At 35.4% G+C, this 27,922-nt stretch overlaps 3 protein-coding genes across 4 annotated transcripts; 2 read left to right on the top strand and 1 right to left on the bottom strand.

The window, feature by feature from the left end:
- Positions 1-8,901: 8,901 nt before the first annotated feature.
- Positions 8,902-9,587, top strand: LOC104109132 (uncharacterized). The gene has a single exon (XM_009618349.4). It carries the CDS (start codon positions 9,022-9,024, stop codon positions 9,442-9,444), a length of 423 nt encoding a protein of 140 aa, XP_009616644.1. The 5' UTR covers positions 8,902-9,021; the 3' UTR covers positions 9,445-9,587.
- A 4,981-nt stretch (positions 9,588-14,568) lies between these two features.
- On the top strand, positions 14,569-19,942 carry LOC104109129 (proteasome subunit alpha type-5-like). Its single transcript, XM_009618344.4, has 9 exons — positions 14,569-14,726; positions 14,833-14,914; positions 15,005-15,085; positions 16,381-16,494; positions 16,597-16,698; positions 17,932-17,990; positions 19,010-19,112; positions 19,354-19,419; positions 19,506-19,942. The coding sequence occupies exons 1-9, from the start codon at positions 14,713-14,715 to the stop codon at positions 19,596-19,598; spliced, it is 714 nt and encodes a 237-aa protein (XP_009616639.1). The 5' UTR covers positions 14,569-14,712; the 3' UTR covers positions 19,599-19,942.
- Positions 19,943-20,454: 512 nt separating this feature from the next.
- On the bottom strand, positions 20,455-25,631 carry LOC104109130 (potassium channel KAT3). Of its 2 annotated transcripts, XM_009618345.4 has the most exons (11): positions 24,614-25,629; positions 24,200-24,415; positions 23,981-24,136; positions 23,397-23,454; positions 22,987-23,304; positions 22,651-22,890; positions 22,108-22,206; positions 21,995-22,027; positions 21,716-21,901; positions 21,039-21,609; positions 20,455-20,607 (listed from the first exon to the last, which is right to left on the bottom strand). In XM_009618345.4, the coding sequence occupies exons 1-11, from the start codon at positions 24,742-24,744 to the stop codon at positions 20,486-20,488; spliced, it is 2,130 nt and encodes a 709-aa protein (XP_009616640.1). In that variant the 5' UTR covers positions 24,745-25,629; the 3' UTR covers positions 20,455-20,485. The 2 variants fall into 2 exon arrangements, with proteins under 2 accessions (XP_009616640.1, XP_009616641.1); XM_009618346.4 differs by lacking the exon at positions 21,995-22,027 and having other exon boundaries at positions 24,614-25,631.
- Positions 25,632-27,922: the final 2,291 nt, after the last annotated feature.

Here is a 27,922-nt window from a genome sequence, read left to right on the forward strand (position 1 = left end):
TATTTTGGGCTTGGGCCTAGGCTTTCTCCCTCGCCACTCGAAGTTGGACCTCCACCGAGGCCAGCTGCTCCCAGACAGTCTCCTTCTCTGAAGCCAACCAGTCCATTTTTCCCTTCCATTCTTCGGCCATGGCCATGGCCTTGACCTCGTCCATCTCGGCTCGAAGTTGGTCGATCCGGTCAACCTTCTGCTGAACCTACGGGTTTTGACCGTTAGTCGCCATGTCTAACTCTTTATCACAAACTTCAAAGATATTTACCTGTTCCACCAGCTCGGCATGTTCCTTATGAGTCGCATCCAACTCGGGCTGGATATTCTTGATTGCTTCTTCGCGTTGCTCGCTGAGAAGCTTATACATGTCCCTCTTCTCAGCAAGCTCCTTGACCTCAGCCTCGAGCTGGTTAACCTCTGCCCAGTACCTGAGAAAGGCTTCATGATGGAGTATTGAGGCCTGCAAAGATATGAAAGGGAAAATGCGTGAGAGATATCAAAAACTAAATTCGAAGACAAAAGAGTGTAATGACACCTTACCCGATTCAGCGCCTGATGTGCTTCGTTGAACAAGCACGACGCATCCACCTTAATCAGTTTCACATGATATTCTTCGGTTACCATGCACCGGAGGTAGCTATCTACTCCAACATAGACGGAAAGAACCCGGGCATCCTCCGGGATGGTGAACCGGTTGATCAAATTTGGGCTCGAGTTCGGCCCACCGACCTCCGAGGATGAGTTTTTCCTCGGCACCTCTAAATCACCCAACCCGGAGAAGTCTTCTAGAGCGGTTGAGTCCATACCATCAAAAAAGCAATGAAGGGGATCGTCTGCACCATGATCCCTTTTGTTTGATTGCTCCTTCGTTGTTCGAGCTTCATCGAACATGGACTCTGTAAACGAAGGCGACCCCAAAAATTTTATAACACCGGGCGGGGCGGAGACGGCGTCTCGAGAGGTCTCGGCCCTCACTTCTGCACCAGCCTCCTGAACCTGAGGTGGATTAGCCTTTGTTGCTTCCCCCTCGGTTGCCACCCACTCCTCGGGGATGGACGGCTTGTAGGCCACAAAATTTTTATCCTCCTCGGGCTCGTCCCTGAGCCGGTAAAGCAAGTCCGAGTTAGTCACTCGGGGCTGGAGCTTTCCTTTGGTTTACGAGCCAACCTTTTCCTTGGCTTCTTTTTCTCCAAGCTCGGGGAACTCGGAGCCCTCCTTCTTTTCTTCTCTCCTGTTGCGGCCCCGGGCTGCCCCAAAGTAAAAGGATCAGCGAGCAGGTCTTAGCCCCCTACTAAGGGCCTAAGCTCAATGGTCTTAGGCAAGCCTGCAAAAAGATAAGAGAAGGAAAGAGAACATAGTGCTTAAAAAGAAAGCCTAGTGCTACTAATTCAGGAAAAGAAATCTTACCGTGGGAACAGGCCTCCCAGCGGCCCTTTGAGAGCTCGCTCCACGAGCGCTCAACATAAGACATCTGTGAATAAATTCCCTTGATCCACTCCTTGAGCCGAGGAATGGCGTTTGGGACTCAATCAAGGGCTGCACCACAGCAAATACCGATGAGAAGAAGGGAAGATAAAACATAAATCGACATTTGAAATAAAGTTATGCTTACGTGACACATTTCACTTCTCGAGGAATGGCCTGAACTCGGCAGGGATCAAGTATATGGTCCTCACCCGGACAAAGCATCCCTGTCAGCCCCAATTCCGGTCCTCGTTGATGCTTAAAAATGGGGCTTTTCTAGCTCGTCGTACGAGCTTTTGTCAGTCCCCCCGGAAGATTAGGGGACTGTACAGGCGAGTAGATGATCGATGGTGAACAAGCAAGAGCCAATTTTGTTCACAAATAATCGGAGGAGGATTATGATCCTCCACAATAATGGGTGGATTTGACCGTGGCACATTTCATACCTCCTACAAATGTCCGGAATAACCGGGTCCACCGGGCCCAGTGTGAAGGGGTAAGTATAAACACTCAGATACCCCTCCACATGGGTAGTAATGTCGTCATCATGACTGGGAATTACTATGTCCTTATCCGCCCAGTCATAGTCCTTGTGAACCGCAGAGCCTCGGTGATGGAGCAAATGTACCTAGATACCGCCTTGCATCGGCCTTGCACTGATGAGGGTTTTTCGACCTTAACATCATCCGTAATCGAACACCCCCCGCGGACGAACATTTTCAAGAGAGGTTCGGCTGCCAATTCATCGGTATACGCACTCGAAGAGAACCTCTTAAGGTCAACCACATCGGGAGCACTCTCCTCGGCTTCGGCGGTCGGCCGTGAAGAGGAAGTAACAACTTTGTAGGGAACAGTGTTAGAAGTATTCGCCATTTTTATCTAGAAAAAAGTTAGAATAAGTGAGAAGGAAGATTAGGAAATGAAGGGTAAAAGCTTTCTGAGAAAATCAAACGTGCTGGTTTGGGTAAAAGATAAACGAAAACTTGCAATTTGCTGAAAACCCTTGAAGAACAAAGGTAAAACTGTTAGGGTATGAAGAGAGGCAGTGATATACTGAAGGTACGAGGGTATAAGCTTGGTCAAAAGGTAAAATATGAGCGAATGAAGGGAGTATTTATAGAGGCTTTGCACCGTTTCGTATCCAAGGACGACATGTCGATGGCTGACACGCGTTTAAAGTCATTATGACACGTCTGACAGGACATTTTTAATCTTTTGTCATTTCTGTTACGGCGTGTTGGGGAAGGAATTGAGGTGCTCATGTCATTTCTCATCGTTTTCGCAAACTTACTCTCTGAGAAATGAGGGGACTATCTATATACAAGTAAAACTGAGCCCATGAGATGCCTCAGCTTCCGATTTAGCAAATGAAGCAAGAGACGTAACGGCAGGAACTAGAATCGAGACTAGGAGACCCTCAAGCCGGGGTCCGGGAAAAGCGCTCGGCCTTGGGAGTATCGGGGCCATGACCTCGAGTTCGGTTCGAATCCCAAAGGCCTCAAAGAACACTACCAGGTAACCGAGCACAACCAACAAAAGGCCGTGATATCCGTGACCAGCTAGATATTAGGGCGTGGATCTCGACACGTATCGGTAGAAATCTGGTGATTAGTTAAACGAAAGATTTTTACCTTTTATGGAATTGTACCTAGGGTAGGACTCTCCTACTATATAAAGGGGGTCTGATTATTCATTAGACACATTCTAACACGCATATCAAAGCAACACACTCTTATTTTCTCTGTTATTCAAAGTTTTTTATCTTGTTTATCAGTGCTTGGTCATTCTGAGTCCGAGATCGAGGGATGATATTTCATTAAGGCTGTTGTTAAGTACAGAATCACCCTCCTCAAGTGGTTTGATAATTTATTACTTTCTTTATCCGTTTAATCTAACGCAATTTATCGTTTGTATCGAATTAATTCACGTATCCGTAAAACCACAAACAAATTTAATTGCTATCTATTTTTTAGGATAAACAACGAGAAACTAAAAACTAAGCAATAATACATAAAGTGTTTGTCACGCTCCGAACCTAGGCCTGGACGTAACACGGTACCCGATGCCTGACTACATGCGACCGAGTGAACCAGCTAGTTGATTTAATCAATATGTGATATCATAACATATTGAATGCAGAATATAAGCTAACATATGCTGATATACTGAAAGTCTGAATGATATAAATCAAGTGCGGGAAACACTCATATAATTCTAAAATATACCTGTAGCAAACATTGCTTACATGAAAAGCCTGTGACTTTGTCTAACTGTTACTCTAGTCTATGAAGCCTCTAATGAAGTACTAAAACACTGATTGTCTGTAAATATTAAAGACTGTAAAGTAATGATAATGCCCAGAAAGAACTGGGGCTCACCAAATAGCTAGTATAAGAATCCTAGCGCTCTGAATCGTCAACATGTAAACCATTACCTGCATTGTGTGATGCAGGCCCCGGGCGAAAGGGACGTCAGTATATTTGAATTTCACTAGTATGTAAAATAACTGAAATAAAGAACTATAAATGCTGAAACTGAAACTGAGCTGATAATTGATAAGTGATAACTGATAACTAAAATGATAACTGCTGAAACTAAAACTGAAATGGTAACTGATAATTGATAACTGAAATGATAACTGATAACTGAACAAAGGAAGTAAGGAATTGAATACTCCCTCTTCTAAATGATGAACTACCTGTTTATCTGAATAAACTATGATCTCGGGCCCAATATATATGTGCACAAGCTACGTTGTATATATAACTACGGCCTCGGGCCCAAAAATACATAAAGCATAAACTAAGGCCTCAGGCCCAAACATGCATAAATCATAAACTACGGTCTCAAGCCCAAACATGCATAAATCATAAACTACGGCCTCAGACCCAAACATGCATAAAGAATAAACTACGGCCCCAGGCCCAAATACAAGTGTTCAATATTCAGGAATTTAAATTCAGGAACTGAGAATCATACTGTAATATGTGATGCTGAAATACTGAATCATATTGAGTTACATGATACTGGAATACTGAATAGTACTAGACTGAGACATGTATTCATGAACTGATTATGACAAACTGAAACTTCAACTGTTTATGACATGTTGAGTAATCTAGACTGAGACTCATGGGCATCAAACCCAAGTCTATATTGATTATGAACTAAGCTCACAACGTTAAGAATGAAAGTCATGAATGAGTTACGAAGCTAGAGAGTAGAAGTTCTGCAACTATTCAAGGAACTAGGCTTAACTATATTTCTGAGGCAATTAGTAACGTCGTAAAAGAAACGTAGTGTAGGGAGAATCATTAACATTCCAAAACATAGAGATTTAGCCTCACATACATTAACTTCCTGGTCTTGTACGTAATACATCGTTCACCAAACCCTTTCAACTTTAATCTATAGCAATACAAGTCAAAGGGATTCCATATTAGCAATAATACTCATGTTTTGGTCACTTAGGCATTTTATCAAATACTTGGTGGACATAAAGATTTATAGCCCTCATTAATAGTATTTTTACATCCAACAACCCATTCTCTTACTCCTAGATAAATTCTAAAATCTCAAATTTCTTATAATCAATATCATTCTTCATCACCCCTAAGATAAACAACACCCTTAATCAATAATCAACAATCAACAACCCAAACCTATAATCATTCATGCTTTTCTATCAAACCCATAAACTCATATATCATGAACTTAGAGTCTATAATTATTGGTCCAATGCTATAATCAATTAGAGGGTGAAGATATTACCTTTTGACGGTCAATCCTCTTAAATTCGAGTTCTAAAGTTTCTTTTCTCAACCATGATGTCTCGACTGAATATCTAATGATTTGAAGGTTTTACCCATGTTAATAAGGTGTTGGAGAATTGAAATTAACTTAGAATCACCAATAGAACCTACCTTGGATGATGGAGGGACCTTGGAGAAAGTTGGGGTTCTTGAGAGCTCCCCTTTCTAGAACAAGTTTTTGTAATTTTGGGTGTGGGGGACGAAGTATGGCTTATAAAATGGCTTTCCGGGTGTGGCCTCACACAGCTGAAGTCCCAACCGCACACCTTAGCATGCATCAAAGGCAGTGGCACTGCCATAAGTGCGCGGCCGCGCACGGGAACAACTGGGCGCGCACATGAGTATGCAGACTGCGCATTGTCCAGTAAAACATGTATAAAGTTTTGCACAGAGGTCCGTTTAGGCTGTATAATATATCATTGGAAAGGTATTTCAAAGCGATACAACTTACATGTTTTATATTTTCTCAAATTATTAACATAATTTCACGAAATCCCGCTAGAAAATAGACTTTCCATAAACTTAGTCGATTTTATCGAATCTTAATGCACCTCACTCTTTGTCTTGATTTCAAAATAACTATTTTCACCCATACTCATTCCGATAGGACTTCATATGTCCAAAATATCACATTAATCATTTAACATGTCCACACCTAGTTCGAATTTACGGAGTATTACAGTGTCATTCTTTCTTGAAAGGATTTATAAAAATGGAAGAGAGAGATAGGTTTAATTGGGGAAGCGCACTTGACAAATATAGGTGATTGTGGGATTAAATCTAGCTAAGTACAATGAACCACAATAACTTCAAAAATAATATTAACAACTAATTTCAGATAAGTTGATTATTGCTAGGACAATTGAATATATTATGCTCAGAGGTAAAAATAGAAAAACTGAACATCTCCAAGCTAAGTATTTCTCCATTTTCTTTAAAAACCAAGGGCTAGTGCAGCCCAAGTGTTCATATTGATTGAGCATCTTGAAGAATTTTCACACAAATCTCATAAATCTAGAAAATACTCATCATTGATAACTTCCTAAATTAACTAAATGTTTATTCAAAAGTGGTTTATGAAATCCAATAAAACTTACGAGTATAAAAGTATTTACTCGTAAAACGGTACAGCTGAATATATAACGTGATTTATAGATAAGTGAATCGATTTGATCCCAAAATAATAAATCAATTAAATAAAATGCAAGATTTAGTGTTGAAATCGAGATAAAATAGCAGATAGCTTGGTTCCGGGAGCAAGGCTTTCGAAGGTAGCAATAAGAATAGTGTTAGATAGAAAATAAAGTATTATTCAGCTTGGAATAGTGTGTAACATAAGTTTGTCAGAATTTTTGTGTGTTACAATGGTTGTTGAAGCCAATATTTATAACTATATCTAGGGAACAAAGTCCTAGGATCAAGCCCCTCTTAAATGACAATAATGGGGGTCATTGATGAATATATAACGGTAGACCATGAATGCCAAAATTATGTCAATGACTGTATTATTTAATACAGAGGAATATTTTTCATTAAACGTCATCCGGTGACAAACATTCATTTGCTTCTGTTGATTGTGTTCCCTTCGGAATCTTTCCGGTGCCAACCGAAGCTGTTATCCCCGGATCTAGTTTTTACTCGCTTCATTTTCCATCTGTCTCTGGTTCCACGTGTCATACAATCATACGATCATTTAATATAAATCGATTTTACCTTATACAATAAGACAGTGATGAGATAGGTTTACCTAATTCATTGTTGTTTTATTAGTTGATATATCAAAGGAACTTTAAAAATCAAAATGGGGTCAAGAAAAATCTTTTGTTTGGTTGATTTAGGGTGTATTTGGTATAAAAAAAAATATTTGAAAAATATTTTCTTGAAAAATAATTAATTTTATCACTTATTTTTTTTATAATTGGTTGATGAATGGAAAGGTTTTTTGAAAAATATTTTTTAGTATTTGATTAGTGAGTAGAAAATATTTTATTTTGAAAACTATATAATTTAAACAAAAACTATTGGAGACGAAATGAGTAAGGGGGGAGAGGGATAGGGGGTGGGGTGAGGGTAGGAGTGGGAGGTAAGGGTGTGGTGTGATGGGTGGGGGTGGCGTGAGGGTGGAGGATGGGGAGTGGGGTGAGAAATAAAATGGAGAGGGTTGAAAAAAAATTTTGAAAAATATTTTCTTTACTATTTGGTAAGGAAAATAAGTCACAAAGAGGAGTATCTAAATAGTGGCAAGGAAGGAGTAGTACTTATGAAGAATGACCGTAAAAATATAGTAATATAGAACAATTCAAAAGAAAAAGAAAAGGACGACCCGTCGACTACTACAAGAAAGTGACGAGAAGCAGTACTTGTGTTGTGGCAAAAATGAGTAGTTACTGAAATGAGGGGCTAAAAATGTGATGATGATAAAATACGATAAATGGTAAAGTTAAAAGAAAAATAGTGTAAAGAATAAAATGAAAATAATGTAAGGACAAAATAAAAAATCAAAATAACGTAGTAACAATCCCACGACACCAATTTAGTTGTTACGTTCTAGAATCTTTATTATTCGGATCTCTCAATCATTAAGTGTATTTATGTTTTAGATCTGAATGTTAATATCTCAGATCTTAACCATTAAATCTGTTTGTTTTTTAAATTTTACAACTACTTAATAGGTCTGAATATATATTAATAATTAAGATCTATAATATAATTGTAATATCAATAGGATGTTATATATTCAAAAAAAATTATAAAAAATGGCATTTCACCATATCTCCTACAATTTCACCACTAACCACCATCACCACCATCAATGCTATCGTAGTTCCCCACCATTATAGATTACCACCATTATAAGCCATCACTCATGATTACCAATCCTCAGCCACAACCACTATTGCTGTCAAACACGAATGTCAGTTGTCGCCATCACTAACCATCATTTACAACAATCACCATCAATCACGATTATTACAACAACCATCGATCACCACTATCAGCCATCACTATATTCATCCATCGCAGTTATTAGTCATCACCGCCATCAATCATCATTGTTAACTACTACTGTCATCCACCATTTACTACCTATAATCACTACCTCAACCAACACCACCACCAACTACTCCTTAGTCAGCACCCACAATCATCATCTTTAGCTATCACCACCACCAACCACCATATAATTTTAAAATATATTTTACTAATATAATATTAAATTAATTATTATCATTTGATTGAATTTATATTTATTAATGTTTAAATAAAGAAAAATTATATATATTCAGACATAGAAAAACAAACATTCTTAATTATTTCGTATTCAAATCTTAATATAACACCTTAATATTAATATGTGAATTTAGATTGAGACGTTTTAACCTTAATACACATATTAATATTCAGATATGTATTCAGATTGAGACGTCTTAATCTTCGTAAAAACAAATGAGAGCTTAAGTTGAATTTACTCTGAATTTATAAAAGTTTTTTTTTTTTTTAAAAAAAGAGTTCTTAAATTTCAAAAGAAGTCCACATATTTACCAAAATTTCCGCTTGAAACCTCCATTCAAAGGGCAATTTCGTAACGTCACCCTCACTTCTCCCTATAAAACCGTATCAATCCCATGATCCCCCCTAACAACACAAAAACTCCCTTCGTATATTTCTCATTTCCACTCTCTCTCACACATAACCCCAAAATAAAAGGAATCCAATTTCCATTTCCTTTCCATTTTCATTTGCATTCACGAAAATGTCATCTCAAGTGAGCGAAAATCACCGAGAAAACGCAGAGGTATTCACTGACCCGGCGATCTGCAAGCAGAAATCTCTCGAACTTCTCGAGCAAATCAACATGCCAAAAGGGCTACTTCCATTAGACGATCTAATCGAGGTGGGCCGAAATCATCAAACCGGGTTCGTATGGCTGAAACAGAAGAAGGCAAAAGAACACCGGTTCAAGAAAATTGGGAAACTCGTGTGGTACGACACTGAAGTCACGGCGTTTATCGAAGATCGCCGGATGAAGAAACTTACCGGGGTTAAAAGTAAGGAGATTTTGATTTGGGTTACTATTTCTGATATTTCTATTCAGGACCCGGAGTTTCAGAAAATTACTTTTGCTACCCCTACTGGAATTTCTAAGGCTTTCCCGGTTTCTGCGTTTGAGGAGTGAGAAGAAGTGAAGGGATATTTTGTGGGATTATTAATAAGTGGTGTTTTGTTTGATATTTTATTATGGTTAATAGTGTCCTTTTGTTTTTAAACTTATGTAATATGGAAAAGAAAATTGTGAAATGGAAACTATATCTTCTCCTGTGTTTTGGGTGATCGAAGTTAAAACAAATTTCATGCAAGTTAATTTCGGAAAAGTATGGCCGAAAAGATGGTATAAGTTAGTGAAAGAGGATTCTAAATATACAACAACAACAACCCAGTATAATCTCACTAATAAGGTCTGGGGAGAGTAGTGTGTATGCAGATCTTACTCCTACCCTGGGATAGAGAGGTTGTTTCCGATAGACCATCGACTTCCTCCTTCCAAGAACTCCCCATCTTCTTCTTGGGGTGAATTGAACTCACAACTTATTAATTGAAAGTGGAGGGTGCTCACCAATAGAGTAATCCACTCTTGTCAAGCAAAGAGGATTCTAAATATGCAAAATAAAAATATATGAAGTGAAAGAATAAGAGGACTAGAGGAAGTGTATTGTTTTTGGGGTTTAGTTACGCATAAAATTAGAATAAATTAGAAGCAAGGAAAAGAAGTGATGGTATAAATTATGGTTCAATCTTTTATTTCGTTTTCATTTCCTTTTCGGGTGGACAAGAGTGGGTTGCTCTAGTGGTGAGCACCCTTCACTTCCAACCAAAAGGTTGTGAGTTAGAGTCATCCCAAGAGCAAGATGGAGAGTTCTTGGAGGGAGGGAGCCCGAGAGTCTATCGGAAACAGGCTCAACCTCTCTATCCTAGGGTATTATACTGAGTTGTTGTTGTTTACTATTCATCGAATCAAAGGAATAGAATAGTGACGTGAAATATAGAAAAAGCAAAAACTGAAATTGGAGTAGCAGAAGTAGTATTGTTTTATTTACCTTTATGTTAACTCCTTTTTTTGTTTTCATAAATAAGGGCCGTTGGTTTTCCACAAATATAGGACCCGTTTGGCCATAAATTTTGCCAAAATATATTTGGAGTTTTTTTTGATAAATACATGTTTGTTCATAAAATTTATTCATATTTTGGCAAATCCCAAAATCCAAACCCCAAAATCCCAAAACCAGCTCAAGAATTAATTTTAGCCGAAAATATTACTATTATATTTTTTAAAAATTATCCTAAATTTTTTTATTTTATAAAAGAGCCCACCGTTTATTATATTATAACAATATTGTTTCGTCTTTTCGGTCATCTGATAGTGTATTATGTAGTTCATTATAAAAATGATAATTTTGTACCAAATTTATTTATGTTCAGGACTATGGTTTGCAATAACACAATCAATATTATTGATGAAGGTACTGTTGGGTATTTGTGATAGTTTTTAGAACTTGTGGGTATAAGTCATGTTTCATGTTTTTTATAAAAAAAAAAGTGAAATATGTTTTGAAAACTAATGTCCAAATACATCTTTATCTTCAAACCAAACTTCACCTAAATCAGATTTTTCAAAACAAATTTGAGAATATATGGGCAAACGTTAGCACAGTGCATTGTTATTTGATTTGCGACCATTTTATCTAAACAGTGTCACATGGTTTATGATTGTATGTTATACTTGCCCAATAAAGTAGAAGAGATAGAGTTCAAAGTTTCTTTTCGCAAACTCTAATTTTTATTTCTTCTCAACCAACACTTCAATATTTTCTACATGAATTGAGCAAATCCTTTCACTAGGCAAATTTCGTTCGACCGTGAAAAATGTAGAGAGAGAAAGAGAGAATTTGGGAAACAAAAAGATGGTGGGCAAAGGAAAAAAAAGAGAAGAATATACGACATCTCTTTATCACAATAGAATTTTTCAGAGATATGGTGATTGAATTGGATGGTAGAATACCACAAAAGATAATTCAATATTTGAAATCTCACTCACAATAAGGGCATGCTCAACAGCTCAAGTCTCATTGTCTCTTTTTTCCTCCCCATCTCCTTTACCCCATGTAATAGAAAGTTAAATTTTTTTTTTAAAAAAAAACTAGAAAGTTGTTGGCCTAGATTCTTATTAGTCCTCAATGATATGCTCCCTAGTGTCTAATTAGATCTTGGGAGATGCTACGTGGACTTTGTATATTGTTGGATATCTGAAATTATATTTAGAAATTAACCGGTACATTCTAAATTTCAGTTTTTTCGGTTTAATTTTTCAGGACAAAAATATTCTGAATTGTCCTGAAGTTAGATTTTTAGTTTAAAATTTCAGGAGAAAATAAGTAATGACTAATCTCTAAATAGCATATGAAAATAGCTATTTGTGCACTTGCCCCATTTTCTTATGCTGGATTTTAGTATACGGGCTTAGAGCCCGTTTGACAAAGTTGTCAAAAGCTACTTATTTTGAGAAGTGTTTTTGCTTAAAAGTACTTTTGAAAAGTTACGTTTGTGTTTGGTCAGTTCATTTGAGAAGTACTTTAATAAGCAAATTGTGTTTGGACAATCTTTTCAAAAATTAGTTTTAAGTGTCAAATTACAAAAAAAAAAGAGTACATAATCAATTTACAAGTAGTATATTATTTAAAAGAGAAAAATGAATTTAAATTTTTATTATAAAAAAGTTATTTAATTTTTCTTTTTATTTAATTGGAATATAAAATATAACATAAAAATATATATTAAAGATTTTAATCAATATAATAGGTATCCAAAGCAATAATATTAGGTATCCGGTATTATTTATTGTTTACATTGATGATTTAAATATATCAAAATATAATCATTCAGTATAAAATTAGAATCTACTTCATTGATCCTATATTAAAAAAGAGATTTATTTATGATGGAGAGACTATTTCAAAAAAGAATAGGAGAAGGAGAACTAAAATACAATAGAAATAAAATAAATAAAAAGAAAGGGATGGAAAAAACAAAAAAGAAAAAGGAAAAATAAATAAAATTATTGAAGGATAATTTGAAAAATATAAATTTATAGTAAAGATACTTTTGTTTTAAAAAATTTAATTTTCTGCTTCTGTTTCTTCTTTTTGGAAGAAGCTAAATTTTGTAGCTTCTTCCCAAAAGTAGAAAAGTTACTTCTGCTGTTGCTCAAAAGTACTTTTTCATCTTGGCCAAATACATTAAATTTCTAAAAAAGTATTTTTTGTGATAAAAAAGTACTTTTGGTTTCCCATAAGCTTGGCCAAACAAGCTCTTAGTCACAGTTAGGGTTATGCATGAATCGAATCAGATCGGATTTAGCATATTTCGGATTCGGATTTCGGATTCTACAAAATGCAATCTGAATCCGATCCGAATTAATATCAGATCAGATCGGATTTTAAAGTTTGGATCGAATCGAATTTTTGAATTTCGGATCGGATTATTATGCCTCAAAGTTACAAACTCATATGTATATTTTCTTTGTAAAAGAGGCAATACAGTAAGAAAAATTCATGTTTCTGCAACTATGATAGTACTATGGTGCCAATATAGCTAAATCCAACAATTGTAAAGGTAATAACTTGGAGGAAGATGTAAAGGAAGTATTGACTATCCGAAATTAAAGTTTAATATTTATACATACCCTAATAATTTCGGATTTCGGATCGGACCGGGTTACAATTATACCAATCCGAATATCCGAAATTTTAATAAACACAATTCAGAAATCCGATCCAAATATTTGAAATCCGAAATTGAGCGGATCGGTTCGAATTTCGGATATCCGATCCAAAGGAACAACCCTAGTCGCAATGGAATCTCTGAAGGCAAGTTGCATATTTAGCCGGTCGACAAAAAATAATTATATTCGCTAGCCAAATATAGAAAAAAAAATATTGATTATACATAAAATATGTATATTGTACATTAATATACAAAAAATATATATTTTACTAGCTATTATTTTTAGGATCGGCTATACTATCTAATTTTTTCTATCTTTAATTGGGGTAATGAGTTCGAAAGGACGTTAATAAGTAAAGAACTACTTGTGTAAAAATAGAGGCCCAATAACAGGTCATAATTTTGGGGAAGTGCACTTAACTCATTTGGAAAATTAGGTAATCATAAATGGCAACGACCAAATAGGGACACAATGGATTTTTAAAATAATTTGAAGTCTTTTTGATTTTTCCACATATTTATTGAGGAATAAAGAAAATCAATGGGATGGTAATTGCCACGATGACTTGTTAAGATATTTGAACTTGTGATAATATGATCAAATGTAATTGACCCATTATTTTTCCCTCTCATATAATAGATTGCAATAGTACAATGTGTAAAGATTACAGATTCATTCAACAAAATTTAACTGAATTATCATCAAATTAGAGGACGGTCCTTTCACAGTTTCACTTGTGTAAGAATTAGTACTATTTTCAATTTGTTGTTTGCAAATTGGTACTCACATATCAAACTAATAACAAAATAAAATAATTAGCGCCTAATCAAAGCGGTAAAAAAAATAATCGATCAATAACAAAAAAGAGATATTAAATTACCTATAATTTCAATTTTTTCACTCAATTTCACTGTCATGTTTTTGTTTATTTCCAATATGTGGTTAACTTTTTATCAACACTTCTATAAGTTTAATTAATTAACCACATAATGTGTAGCATTTTCTTATTTGAATTATTATTAGTATGTAATATGTGATGTAGTATTCGACTTTTGAAATAATAAACCAATGAAAACTGTACGCAAATACAGTGGAAATGACACCATGTAACCATTTTTAAGCATGCTATTCAAAATATATTCTCAATTTATAATGTATTTAATAATTATCTAATTTCGCTCAAACTTCAGGACACGACGTCCTGGAGTTTAAACCTCAAAGTTCAAACTTCAGGACATCGTGTCTTAAAATTTGAAAATTGTGTCCAGAAGTTCGAATCTTATGTCCTGAATTTTAAATTAGTAGCTCAAAAATTCAGGACATTAGTTATAAAGTTTGGATGAATTGACTAATCTTTAAATACATTATAAATTATGAATATATTTTAAATAACAGGCTTAAAAACGGCTATTGCTGAACTTCGCCCGCAAATACACTTAGTTTGGGCCCAAACCTCTTTTCCCCTTCTAAGTAAACGGGTTGAGAAAATCCGACCCGGCAAAGTCCGAAGCTACCTTGGTTTTGCAGAAATGGCTTGTCGGTCAAGTAAAAACAAGTATAGAACAAACCAATTCTCTCTTGTCTAAAATAAAAGACTAACAAAACAGTCGCTTCTTAGCTGCTAAGGATTTTATTTTTCTGAAGCTCTAACAAATCAGATCAAAGATGTTTCTCACAAGGTAAACTTCATTATTGGGCTTAATCTAGGGTTTTTTCTCAATGCAGTTATTTTCTTTTCAGATCTCTGAAGATTTTGTTATTTTCTTTTTGTTACTTTTTCTCCAGAACTGAGTATGATAGAGGTGTGAACACATTCTCTCCTGAAGGAAGATTGTTTCAAGTTGAATATGCTATTGAAGCCATTAAGGTAAATTAAGCTAGAATTATTAAATGGATTTATTTATATGATTTAAATGGTTTAATTTGGATTAAGTTTTCTTGTGTGGGTGTAATAAAGTTGGGATCCACGGCAATTGGGATAAAGACTAAGGAAGGCGTTGTTCTTGCTGTTGAGAAGCGGATTACCTCTCCACTTCTGGTTTGTACTCTTCTTTTTTTCCTGTAATATGAATTTCTGCTTTGTGCTTCATAAGTTAATTGGGTTGGATTTAAGTTATATACACTGGCAGTGTAAATATTTTCTTTCATTATCAGTGTACTTTTAACTATTATAGAGATATCTTCCCATTTTTTAAGGTTACTAATTAAAGTTCGTATAGAGTATTACCTGCAGTTGCCTTTTAAGTGACCTGATGGTTTTTAATTTTCTTTGTACCTTCATAGAACTTATACTCAATTGGGTTATATATGTTGCGGATTTAATGTTGTAACTAATCATTGTGTTATGAACATTTTAGTTCTTCATGGACTATACTGGGATTGCAGAACTGAGATTTCATCAGTGGGTTACCCTGTAAAAATTTCTGGTCCAAATTTTCTTGTAGGTCGCACACGTGGGGGTTTGGGGGGGGGGGGGGGGCATAATCCAATATGTGCCTATGTAGTTTGTCAAATAATTTGAACAATTATATGAGTAGCAAGATAAGAAGTTGGAGTCTTTTTCTTCTCTTGAGAAGCAAAAATTGGGATATTCTGAAAATAAAGGACTGGTGCTGTTTGATGTAATAGGAAGTAATAAATGTTTAGGAACTTGTGTGTTTGAAAAAGCTTTTCCCTTTCACCACGAATATTGGAAAAGCTCTCTTTGTTCGAAGTTAATGTGTAGCAAAATAATCCTTTTGTATTCTTTGTAAATTGACCATTCACAGCGAATGAACCATGAATGTGCTTGTACATTTGCAAACAAAGATTTCATATCTTTGGAGAAAATAGCATGTTGGCTTGAAATTTAAATGGAGGTGTAGTACACAGTCAGCGGATTACCTGCCATGTGACCTTTTCCTATCTCTAAATATCTTTAATAACATGGGACTTACATAGGTGGGACCCTTATTTTTGGTCGAGAGGGGACACTAACCTGTAGGTCTAAACTTGAATTCTCTACTTTCTTGTGATGCCATGCCCTTTAATCAAAAGACACTATCTAGTGCTAGGTACAACGTTAAGAAGAGCTTTTTAGATACTAATGACCAAAAGAGGGTAGTGGCTATGTCAAAAAAAAAAAAAGGCTGAGCAAGTTTTAGATCAGGAATTTTGAGAAGGAACTACTGTCCCGTTTGTTGCCTCTTGCTCACCTTTTTAGCTTGCTTGGCTATAACTTTTTGTGAGTTTACTACATTTCAAATTGAAGAAATTCTTTTTCTTTAGCTAATCCTTCAGTTTATATGTGTTTATTGTCCTTCATAACTCAATTTTATATTCTTGATCTTGCAGGAGCCAAGCAGTGTGGAGAAAATTATGGAAATTGATGAGCATATTGGCTGTGCGATGAGTGGATTGATAGCTGATGCAAGGACTCTTGTTGAACATGCACGAGTTGAAACTCAGGTATTTAGAGCTAAAGGTTAAACTGTTAAAATTCAAGTCATTCTATGCAAGGAAAAGGTAACTGGCTAAGCTTGCTTATTCTGTATTCCCCCTTTTCAATAGAACCACAGATTTTCTTATGGTGAGCCCATGACTGTTGAGTCCACAACACAAGCTCTGTGTGATTTGGCCCTGCGATTTGGGGAGGGTGATGAAGAGTCTATGGTAAGAACTTTTTCTTTACTTAGCAGTTTCGCTCTTGTTACTTAGGGACAGGTATATTTCAAGCAGAACCATTCAAAATCCCAATTCATTGCTTTCTAATTTTGGTCAAAAGCATGTGCCATTCAATATTTTGCTTTTCCCATTTATTTTGATTGAACTTTAGGAGCTTGATTGACGACGTAAATGTACTTGTATTATTAGATATTTTGTTAGTGTTGCTACTTGAGTGGGTAAAAATCGTACTTTATTGACTGGATTGAGCTGTTTCATTTTATGTGGCTGGTGAATCATTTGTGATTACTCTGTTTTCTCATCTACCTGTCTCATTAAGACACTATGCATGTACATGTAACAATGCCTGTATATGGAATACTGTTGATTTTGTATATTGTTACTTGGACAAAAAAATTATTAAATTATTGTGAAGGTCATTAATTTACTGCTCATCTCCGTTCTCTTGTATATGTGGGGTCTCGGTATCTTAATGTACGTGAAATGCTTTAGACTTCTGTATACAGAAGCCCTGCATTGTACTGATAGAACTAGAGGCTGACTGATGGATCTAGAGATCTTCATTTAAGCTGGCATTTGCTTTTATGGTAGACTAATGGTGACTATAGAGACTATTGGGTGTATTTCCTCGGCTAATATAGTTCTGTATACAGAATGTCTTGAAAGATGTTTTTTGATCATTTTAGTGTGTATAGATAGTCTATGCTGGGTGTGTATGGATACAAATATTCTCTGTCCAATTGCACAATCTGTACTTAGTGCAAGCATTTATAAAATATTTGATTACTTATCAAAAAAAAAAAAAACCTCTGTCCAATTTCTACATTCTAAGAATATTAGATATCTTGTAAATAAAATAAAAAGAAAAATTAAGAATGTGAGATCAGAAAAAAAAATTCTGCTTTATAACATGTATTTATAGATGATAAATCTGAGTGGAGGACCGGGTTAGTTATGGTTGTTTTCTGTGAGTGGATCTGATTCATCGCGTAGAACATTTTGCTAGTGCTCACACATAGTCTCTGTCATTTTGTTTTTTCTCTCTTGAAAAAATCTTAAACAGTAACGAGGTGAGCTAAGGTCTGGATCCTGTTAAAATGCACGCTATCTAGAATAATTGACTTCTCGTCAACATATATGGATGGCACCTTGTTTCTTCTGTTTCGACTAGAGTAAGATTTAAGTCTTCCACTAAAATTCATTATCTTTGATTTTATGCAGTCCAGACCTTTTGGTGTATCACTTCTCATTGCTGGCCATGATGAGAATGGTCCGAGCCTGTAAGTATTTGCTTTCCGTGAGATTGTTGGAAGTATTGCATTATATTCTAAGTTTTCTTCTCTTTTTGTGTTTGATCATGCTTGATGAAGCTGCACGCAATCATCTATTAGTTTGTCATCTTGTTTTGTGTTTGTGCATCAGATACACTCCTAGATATTTTCTGCTGATTAACAGTTGGTTGCCTGCTAGTTGAACCCTTTGCCAACCTACAGTTTCCAACCTAGTAAATCTCGCTAGTCATCCAATCTACACACAAGAATCATGATCCAAGCTTCCTCTTTCTCTTTTAGTTTCCTTTTTCCATTTAACTTCATTTGTGTGTGCACGTGATTGTGTGTCTGTGTTCATGTCAATTGGTCTTAATTGTAACTTTTCATCAATGATCCTGAGTTATTCTGGAAAAGGACAAAAGGATTCATTGCCTTAATTTTAGCATTTGGTGATGTTTCCGGCTTTCCCTTATGTGAATATTCTCCCAATCAATATTGCTTAATTAGGAAGTTCATATTTTGGTAAAAGATGAATGCAAGTGATGACTGCTGTGAGTTGCCTGGAAATACGTCTGACAGCTTAACATCTAGTAATGAGCTTGTGTTAATCCAGACATGGATTCGACTTGCCTTAGTTATTTACTTTCATGGGAATCATGAGATCAAAGAAAGTCTGAAATCAGAAAATGAATGATGCCACTAAAATGCTTTAGTAATGCTAAAAGTAGGTATAGAATGCTCCTATTATGGTATACCTATTTAAACATGAGAATTGTAACTATTAATTTATGTTATTCCAAGAGTTAAATAGAAGGAAGGTAGAGGGGCGGCCCATTATAAAGAAAAGAATTAAATGGGGTACTGAATTTTTCTAAATATACTATGAAGGGAAAATAGTCGTTTTGAGCTAGTCGGCTGCTCAGCCATTAGTTGAAAACTTGAAATCCTGATTGCAGTTATCCTTTAAATTCGTCCTAGTAACCATCTGGTACCCTGTTGCCACTAACAATATGCCGTTTGATATGCAGATATTATACTGATCCTTCTGGCACTTTCTGGCAATGCAATGCAAAAGCCATTGGTTCAGGTTCAGAAGGTGCTGACAGCTCTTTGCAGGAGCAATTCAACAAGGTATAAGAATTAGCTACTTTGTTTTCTACTTAAACTGTCATATTTTTGTAGAGCTAGCCTATTCTTCATGGGTTTTAGATATTTCATGCCATTAACCACCTCGAACCCGAAACCTCCTTCCTTCGGGAAATATAAGAAAAAATAATCAACTAAAATCTACTATAATTAGAGTGGTAGATCAGCTATTTCTGGATAATTGGCTTGATATGGTTTTTGAAGTGCATTATTTGCTATTCTACAGGATCTCACCCTTAAGGAGGCTGAAACGATTGCACTGTCAATTCTAAAGCAAGTGATGGAAGAGAAGGTAAGCTCCACGATAATACTGTATCTTTATTCTGATCTGTGTACTCTACTACTATTAACTGAAAATCACCTGTTGTTCGATTCCAGGTGACTCCCAATAACGTTGATATTGCGAGGGTATCTCCAACTTATCATCTCTACTCGCCTGCTGAGGTGGAAACTGTTATCAGCCGCCTATAAGAAAGCTCTCTTGTTACGCTTGTTACCCATTTCTCTATTATGGGCAATGTTTACTTCCAACTGTTCTAGAATTTGTGGATTGGATTGCCCGGTGTAGCATGTTAAATTATTAGAGCATTATGAGTCATAGACAAATGGTCAATCCCTTTATGTTGCTTGGAAATTCCCTAGGATGGGATGGATTGTTTTCTGGCGAGGTCTAAGATTCACGTATGGTCGAAAAGATACGTTTTCCATGGAAAGGCTAGAGTTACTTTCTATGCAATATTGTGTCTGACGAAATTCTTAAAAATCCCCTAGATGTGCCTGTTACCTTAAGATAAATATGTTATGGCCTTTTGTTATCTAGTTCTCTTCAAGCCAAGGGAATTCTATTTTCCTTTGAATGAGTTTGTATTCAAAACAGAAGCTCATCCAAGAAGTTAGTGATGCTTTGATTGCAAGAATGATTTGATAACAGTGGAGATCTAAAAAAACACATACAATTGATGATCTCATATGGAATTAGAATGAGAGTTGAAAAAGTGGAACCAATAGAAGCCTAACCACGAATCACGATATTAAATTAAATGTTGGTGGCTGAAGTTTCATCTGAAGCTCATTGGTTGGGGGTGTGGGGGGGGGGGGGGGGGGGGGTTAAATTTCTATGTTCATCTTTATTCTGTAGAGCACTCGAAATGGCTACGATCTTATAAGGTGTTAGTGTTGTAGTTTTTCAATGGAACAACTGGATAGATTGTCATCCTCCAGTAGTAATTTGCAGACAGTCTTGTAATTTTTAAGTGATACTTAAAATTTATTTCTCCCTTTGGAGGTACCATGACTGATTCATGTTGCCTTTATGTAACAAGATCAATATATGAACATCAGCCTTTTGCAATTAATTATCACGTCACATTAGTTGAAAGAAGATACAAATGATCACCATCTCTAATGACATCTAGCTCATCTATTTCTACATTTTCTGCATTTACAACTTTCTTGAGATTGTAGTCCCCAAATCTCTCACCTGCATTTACACAAATTGCTAGGTTAGTTACTTGACCAATAGTATAATGAAGGAGTACTTCATAGTGAAATGATTTAGTCCTAATCCTAATCCCCCCACCCCCTACATAAAAAATAAAAAAAAGGGAACAAAATCATTTCCCATTTTTTGGATAAGTTCTTGGGCTCAGTCATGTTAGTGGGTAAAAATCATGGATAACAGAATTCAAATCTGAATGAAGAGCTATGAGAAAAAAAACTATTACGTGATTTCTTTTCATCTGCCTAAGCCTTGGTAGGTAGAGTTACTCGGTACATGTACTGGTGGGAGGTAGCAGGTACATGTGAAATAATGGAGGTGCAAATTTAGCTAGCCTATAGAAAACAAGTAATTAGGTTACTTAACTTTCTAGGTTATCTGAAGATATATTGAAAGGTGAAATAAAAGCTCACCTGCTATTTTGAATAGCTCTTCAAGTGTATCAGGTAGTATTATTAGCTTCCCATAATGCTCCTTCAATGAATTATTCTTTTTCATGTGAATGGTAACTCTCTTCTTTGTTGATTTTGTCCCTTTTGCACCAATACAGCTTGTGGAAGTAGATCTTCTATTGCTTGAATAAGAACAGCAGGGGACCTCATTTCTTGAATTCTTGAATTGACTACTCCTTATTTCTTCATCTAATCTAATGAAATTACCTTTCTTCTCATTTAACTCATTCTCATTTTCAAGATTTGATAACAACTCATTCATGCTTTTGTTTCCTTCATCTTCTGCTTGAGTTATTGCTATCCACCTTTTTGCGTCGAGTTGATGATCTTCATTACTGTCACCTTCATTTTCTACTTGTTTCTTAACTCTAGCTTCTAAATTTTGGATATTTATGCTAACCAGAGGTGTATCTTGTTGTAAAACATGAGGGGAGCATTCATCTTTTTGTCCAACATTTAACGAGTCGTTGAAGACTAAATTTTGCTCACTTTCTTGGTCCACAAAATCAAAGCCTCCAAAACTTTGCAGCTTCTATTTTTAAGAAAAAAGAAAATAATTGATATTATATGTAGAAAAAAAAAGAAAAACCAAGGAGAAGTTGACTGAAAACCATTCATTCATATCTTTTTACACTCACCAGAACAAGATTCTTCATTATAATCTGTTCATCTTCTGGATTTGCTCGAATAATGTTCAAAAACGTTGTCGTCTTCAGGCGTAAAATTTGAGAAAGCTGTGTTGTTCTAACAGCATATGGTTGTGGTCTTCCAAATAAAACCCCTATTTCTCCAAATGATTCTCCAGCAACGGCTTTTCCAATGATCTGTTCGCGGACAGATTTCAGAAAAAAATAATATTAGGATAAAGTATTTGAATTCTATATTTAAAATGAACATAATGTTGTTGAGTGTTATACTTGTTCATTTCCATTGATATCTGCTAGCAAATCCTACAATAATACATAACTGATTAATAATATGAACTGCAAATCCTAGAGTTGAAGTAATTATTCACAATTTATTAACTTACCACTGCTCCAGTGACTATTATATACAATTCTGTTGGAGCCTCATTTTGTAGAATCACATCTTCCTTGGGAGGGAAGTACTCAGCTTCCATTTCAGGAACCTTAAAACAGGAATAAAATGATTTAACTTATATAGACTGAAAATATAAATAATTTTTGCACTATCAATGCATTTAATCCGTTTTACTAGGTAATTTGCTTTGTTTTTAAGGTTACTAATCCCATTTTTTTTATTGACAATTATCTATAGTTATATTTTTGTTGACCTAATAGTGTAAATATCTTTTACACTGTTAGGGCTCGTTTGATACGAGGGATGAGAGATAATTAATCCCAGGATTGTAGTGTTATTTTTATCCCTATGGAGAATGGAATAACAATCCGGAATAACTAATAGTGGGATACTTGTTTCCCAACCAAACGACCACTTAATATATAGAAATTAAACTCTGTACATAACAGTTAATAATGAAGGTCATTGAGTTGGAGGTTTGTGGGGGTGGGGGGGGGGGGTTTGTGGGGGGGGGGTGTAGAACAGAAATTACCAGTTGGAAGAGCATGTCCCTGGAAACACCTTGGAACAGACTGATATTTTGAACTATTGGGATAAACAGGTAATTTGCAATGCTTGTTTTGATGGATTTTGGCAGGACATTCAATGTCTCATCTTGTTGTAATGCTTCAGTTTTGAACTTTAGACAGATATGAGACAGAATCTGATCTTGTATCCGCGGGGACAACTGATTCCGTTTTGCAAATTCTTGAGCTGCTTCAACTTTATCCCTCTACACAACAAAATCACAAAGTTTAATATTAATTTTTGCACTATCAGTATATTTTAACATGTTATAATACGTGCTAAAGAGAGAGAGAGAGCATACGAAATTTCTGGTGTAGCCGGTCTTGTGAACAACGAGATTTGTCATGTTTCCAATGATATAAGATGTCAATCCTAAGTTGAATAACATGTAAAAGATATCAAAGAGCATCTCTCTTGTATTTTCAGCATGTAAATCTCCATAACCAGTTGTTGTTAGTGTTACAATAGACCAATAAAGTGAAGTTATATATCTGTCCCATAGACTTTCTTCTTTGAAATTGGGATTTGATGCACCAATCCATGTCTTTTTAGTATCAGGATATCTATCTGCAATCACATAGTTAAAGCATCCAGCACAATGCACTGCAAATAAAGTTACCTGAAACAAAAGAAATGCATATTCTTTAGTAATGAATTAATATACAGACTTGACCTTTAGGACCCTATGCTTACATTATAACAGTAACTTACAGAGATCAATTTTGCATATCGCGTCCAAAAATAGTTAAAACGGATGTCCTTTTCAAGCCTGAAGGAAAGCAAAAACTGGCTTTATGTGAGAATATGGTTCAATGTGCAAGCATGAGAATTTGGTGCAATATGCAAAGCATTAAGAATATTTTAAGAAGAAATTACGCTGGACGGACCTTTTTAAAACTACCGTTTACATTATGTAAACATCAAGGAAAGTTCTATGAAAATAATTCCACATCAGAATTTTCAAGCACGCTGGTCAAAATTTTTTGTGAAAGCAACCGTCAGAATTTTATGACGATCACCATAGCTTGCAAAATTATGGCAAATGTCAGAATTCTGATGAATCACCATAAGACTTGCCCAAAAAATTTTGACGGGAGACTATTTTCCCAACTTCATTTTTATCGGGGTCAAAATTTACATGGTGGCACCAAATGATCCTATTTGTGTAAATCACTAATTATTTAAGTTAAATATACTGATAGTGATTATATATATATATATATATATATATATATATATATTATTAGTGCAATGTAAATCACTACCAGTATAGTATATATGGTGTTGGAACCAACCTTGCAAACAAGGCACTAACTCTTCTAAGACGCCAAAGTCTGAGCATACTGAGCAATTTGAATCCAACTCCATCACTTTTTTTGTGATCAATAAAGAGGAAAGCATGAAATGGCACAGTGGAACAAACATCAAACATGAACCAGGTCGATAAATACCTGTAGTTAACCATGTATTAGAACGAGTCGCAGAAAGAGAATATTTGAAAGTTGCATATATACCTTATCGCTATCTTCTTGGGATCATCTACAAGAATATAGGATTCTGGATGAAGATAAGCCATGAAAAAGGTAAGGAAAATGTCAATAGCAAACAAGCAGTTGACAATGTTGTCAAATATGACAAAGCCATCTATTTTGTATTTCAGAAATGCAAACTCGAAAGGCGTAATCCAGGCCGTATATATGACAAGAATCAGTAGAAACATCTCCCAAGCCCTGTAAAATATGAGCTTTTCTGTTAAACAGTGCTAGTAGTATATATCCTGAAAAAGAGGATTTAAATTTGACGCTTATGTTCCTCTCACTATCGAATACATTGCACTTTTGCAACTACGGGTTGAGATTGTATAGTCAATCTTTTACATATATATTTATAAATAAATGAGGTGGGAAAAAAGGGTTATTAAACATTACCTGTAACGAGGATCGAAGGGCGAAATGATATATTTTCGAAGCTTTGTATCATGGTTGATTCTTGTTCCGAGAGAAGGAAGGAGATGATCATTGGAGAAGAACTCACAATTTTTAGTATAAGAAAATGACATTTTTTATCTTTTATTGTTGGTGGGGTTTGAAATTTTGGATGCTATAGTTACTAGAGTTTATTAAAAAACTAGTTTTTATTGGTGGTAAAGTGCTCTTTTGAAGAGCCTTATATATAGATATGATGAAAGTGAAGCTGTTGACTGTTGCAAGTTTAGTCACTAGTCAGCCTTATCTTTTTCGTTAGAATTATTCTTTTGATATGCTTTGAACTTATGGAAAGTGATTATGCAACTTCTGTGGTATCATTAACAAGAGTAAAGGAAGAAAAAAGAAAGAAAGAAAAGGAATGGTTAATAAAAGGGAATACAATATTTGTTGAGTCGAGTTTGAACAAGAAAAGAGCGTAGTAGGCAGATTCATTATTTAAATTTAATGATTACGATTTTTAAGATTTTAGTATAAACTCATTGTACCGCTAAAATTATGAGTCAAGATCTAATACTTGTTAAGATTTTACTAGATTTTTACATATAAATCCACATTCAATATCAAAAGTTATAAGTTCAGTTGAATACCATAAACGAAAGGCAACATTCGCCCCTAAAGCCCATCCTCGATCATGATTCCGATATGAACCATCTTCGATCCATAAGCTTTTGCCCTAAGCAGGATGTCGGCATTACCTAAAAAAAGTAACAAATGGAAACAAGATTGTTATTGGCTGAAGACGGTTCTCGAAATGGTAGACATGACCATCACTTAATGCAGTTGCAGAGAAGAGTTTCTGAGACAAGGAGAAACAGAGGAGGGAAAGGAATGGGGGTGTCTAATCAAGAAAACTTGTGGGTGTTAAAAAATGAAACAATTATAAAGCATGTTTCAAAATGACTAGTTTGAGTTACAAGCTAGATTGGTGTTTTCATTTAGAATTGGATTCACCCAAATTTCATGCACGATCAGTCAGGTAAATCCATTGAGGAAATTCAACAATATTTGCACGAATTTAAATTATATATACTCACAATGCAAGTTTTTCTAATATTACAAGTGTTGTTCAACTTCTAATAGCATATACTAAGTGCAATACTACAAGATCACTTATTAGTAATATATATATATATATATATATATATATATATAATAACTTTATAAATAACCTGATGTAAAAAAAAACAGTGCAGTCTGGTGTACAAGGCATCATGCCTTCACGTAGGGTCCAGGGAAAGGCTGCACCCCAAGGGGTGTGATGTAGTCAGCCTAAAATAACTTGATTGTATAAATATTGTTTACGTCATTAATATATGAAACTTAAACACTTAATTCAAACTTGTAACCTTAGATTTGTTAATGTTGTTTCTTTTTGCAGTTTAATCAGAACCATATGTTCTGGAAACAGACTCCACCATATATTCAGCCGCAATATTCATAAAATTATAGTTTTGGATTTTGTGGAAAATCCACATTTCCTCTTTCCATCTCCCTCTATGTGTTTGCCCTGTTTCTCTTCTTATTATCATTAATCTGCGGATTAATCCGCCGACCTCATCTTCTCTTTTTGATCGCTTGCATGTGATACTTTTATGGGCTATTCAATCCTTTTCGCATAATTCTTGGAATAACTTTTTTTTATGTTATAAATAGAATTGTATTTAGGGTGAATGTGTATATTCTAGAGAGATTTTAAGATTTGTTACTTTGTGACTAGCTAAGTCACTTTTTCTCTATAAATAGAGGGGTTTTATCCATGGTAAGTCATTCTAAATCAATAAGAATCATTTCTCTCTACTTTTCTCTACAATACTCTATTCTTCTTTTATTGTTTACAATACGTTATCAACACGAGACTCTAACCAATTGAGTAGAGGCATCTGCTTTGGTCGCCAGACTTTGGGATACGTGCATGGAGCTCAACTTGTACATTGTTAATTGTTCCATGAACCTTCTTTCAACAATAAGTTCTGGATTTAAGGTAAATACAAGCAAAGACAATAAATTTTAATTATAACTCTAATGGAGTTTGTAAAAAAAATTATAACCACCTGAAGTGGTAAAATTTTTATGCCTTGCCATGATCAAATTCATGTATGATTGTGGGCTAAGGATGGCATGTGGGCTGGGCCCGGTCCTAAGTGGGCTTCACGGGCCCGGTCCTAAGTGGGCTTCACGGGCCCGGTCTTAAGTGGGCTTCGCGAGCCCGGTCATAAGTGGGTCGGTCCTAGGCGGGCCGGTCCTAAGCGGCCCCGGACTTCGCGGGCTTCTTGTTGGAACCGGCCCGGGACCGGGACCACGAACTAACAGTCCCGTGTTAAATGGGCCGGTCTCGGGCCTAAGCGGGCCCAACAAATACTTTCTATTTTTTAATTTTTTTTATACAAGTTAGAGAAAAAAAATGATAATAAAAAATATCTAAGGCAATTCCTTGTAAATTATATTATAGAATTGTCACCTAAATCGAATATAGCTTATATATCTTAAGATGTATATATAGTATAGTATAGTATATACTATATGTACATCTTAAGATATATAAAAAGATAAAAATATTTTAAAGAGATATTCAAAGCAATGCGTTATATTTTTATTATAGCATTAAAAAATTATGGCAATATCTTTCTTAGTCTTCCTCCCCCCTATGGAATGAGCACAACAAGGTGCTAATACCACCACTGAGGAAAAAAAAAAAAACTAATCAAGATGTGCCAAAATACAAGTTACATATTAATTTACATGGTATCTCTTACAAATTTCATAAATCCTTCAAGATCCGGAGGAATTTCCGTTGGTGGTGGCGAAAATGAAGCTTGGTCATCACCGTTTCCAGGCGAAGCATCATCCTCCGCAAGTTCAGCTAGCATTTCTTCGTAAGTTTCGTCTACCTCTGGTTGTGATTCAGCAAGTCCAAAATTTCTTCTTTCCGAACGGATCCAATCTCTGAAAAGTACTGATTTTTCCAAGCTCTCCCTCATAGATGCTCTGTAATCACCGAATTAAAGTCTTGCTTGACTGAAAGCGCTCTCTGATGACACTGTTGAAGCTTGAATAGTTAAAATGTCTCGGGCCATCCTTAAAAGAATCGGAAAGTGTTTTTCTTTGTCCTTCCACCATTCCAAAATATTAAAGGAGCCGTCGGGATTCACTTCCTCAATTCCCTGTGAAAAATAAACTTCAAGCTCATTTAGTTGTGAAAAATCACTAGTACTAGAACCTTGAGAACCCTTGAACCCCGCTCAAGCACTA

The sequence above is a fragment of the Nicotiana tomentosiformis genome, chromosome 12 (genome assembly GCF_000390325.3).
Source record: "Nicotiana tomentosiformis chromosome 12, ASM39032v3, whole genome shotgun sequence".
In the NCBI taxonomy this organism is placed as follows: Eukaryota; Viridiplantae; Streptophyta; class Magnoliopsida; order Solanales; family Solanaceae; genus Nicotiana; species Nicotiana tomentosiformis.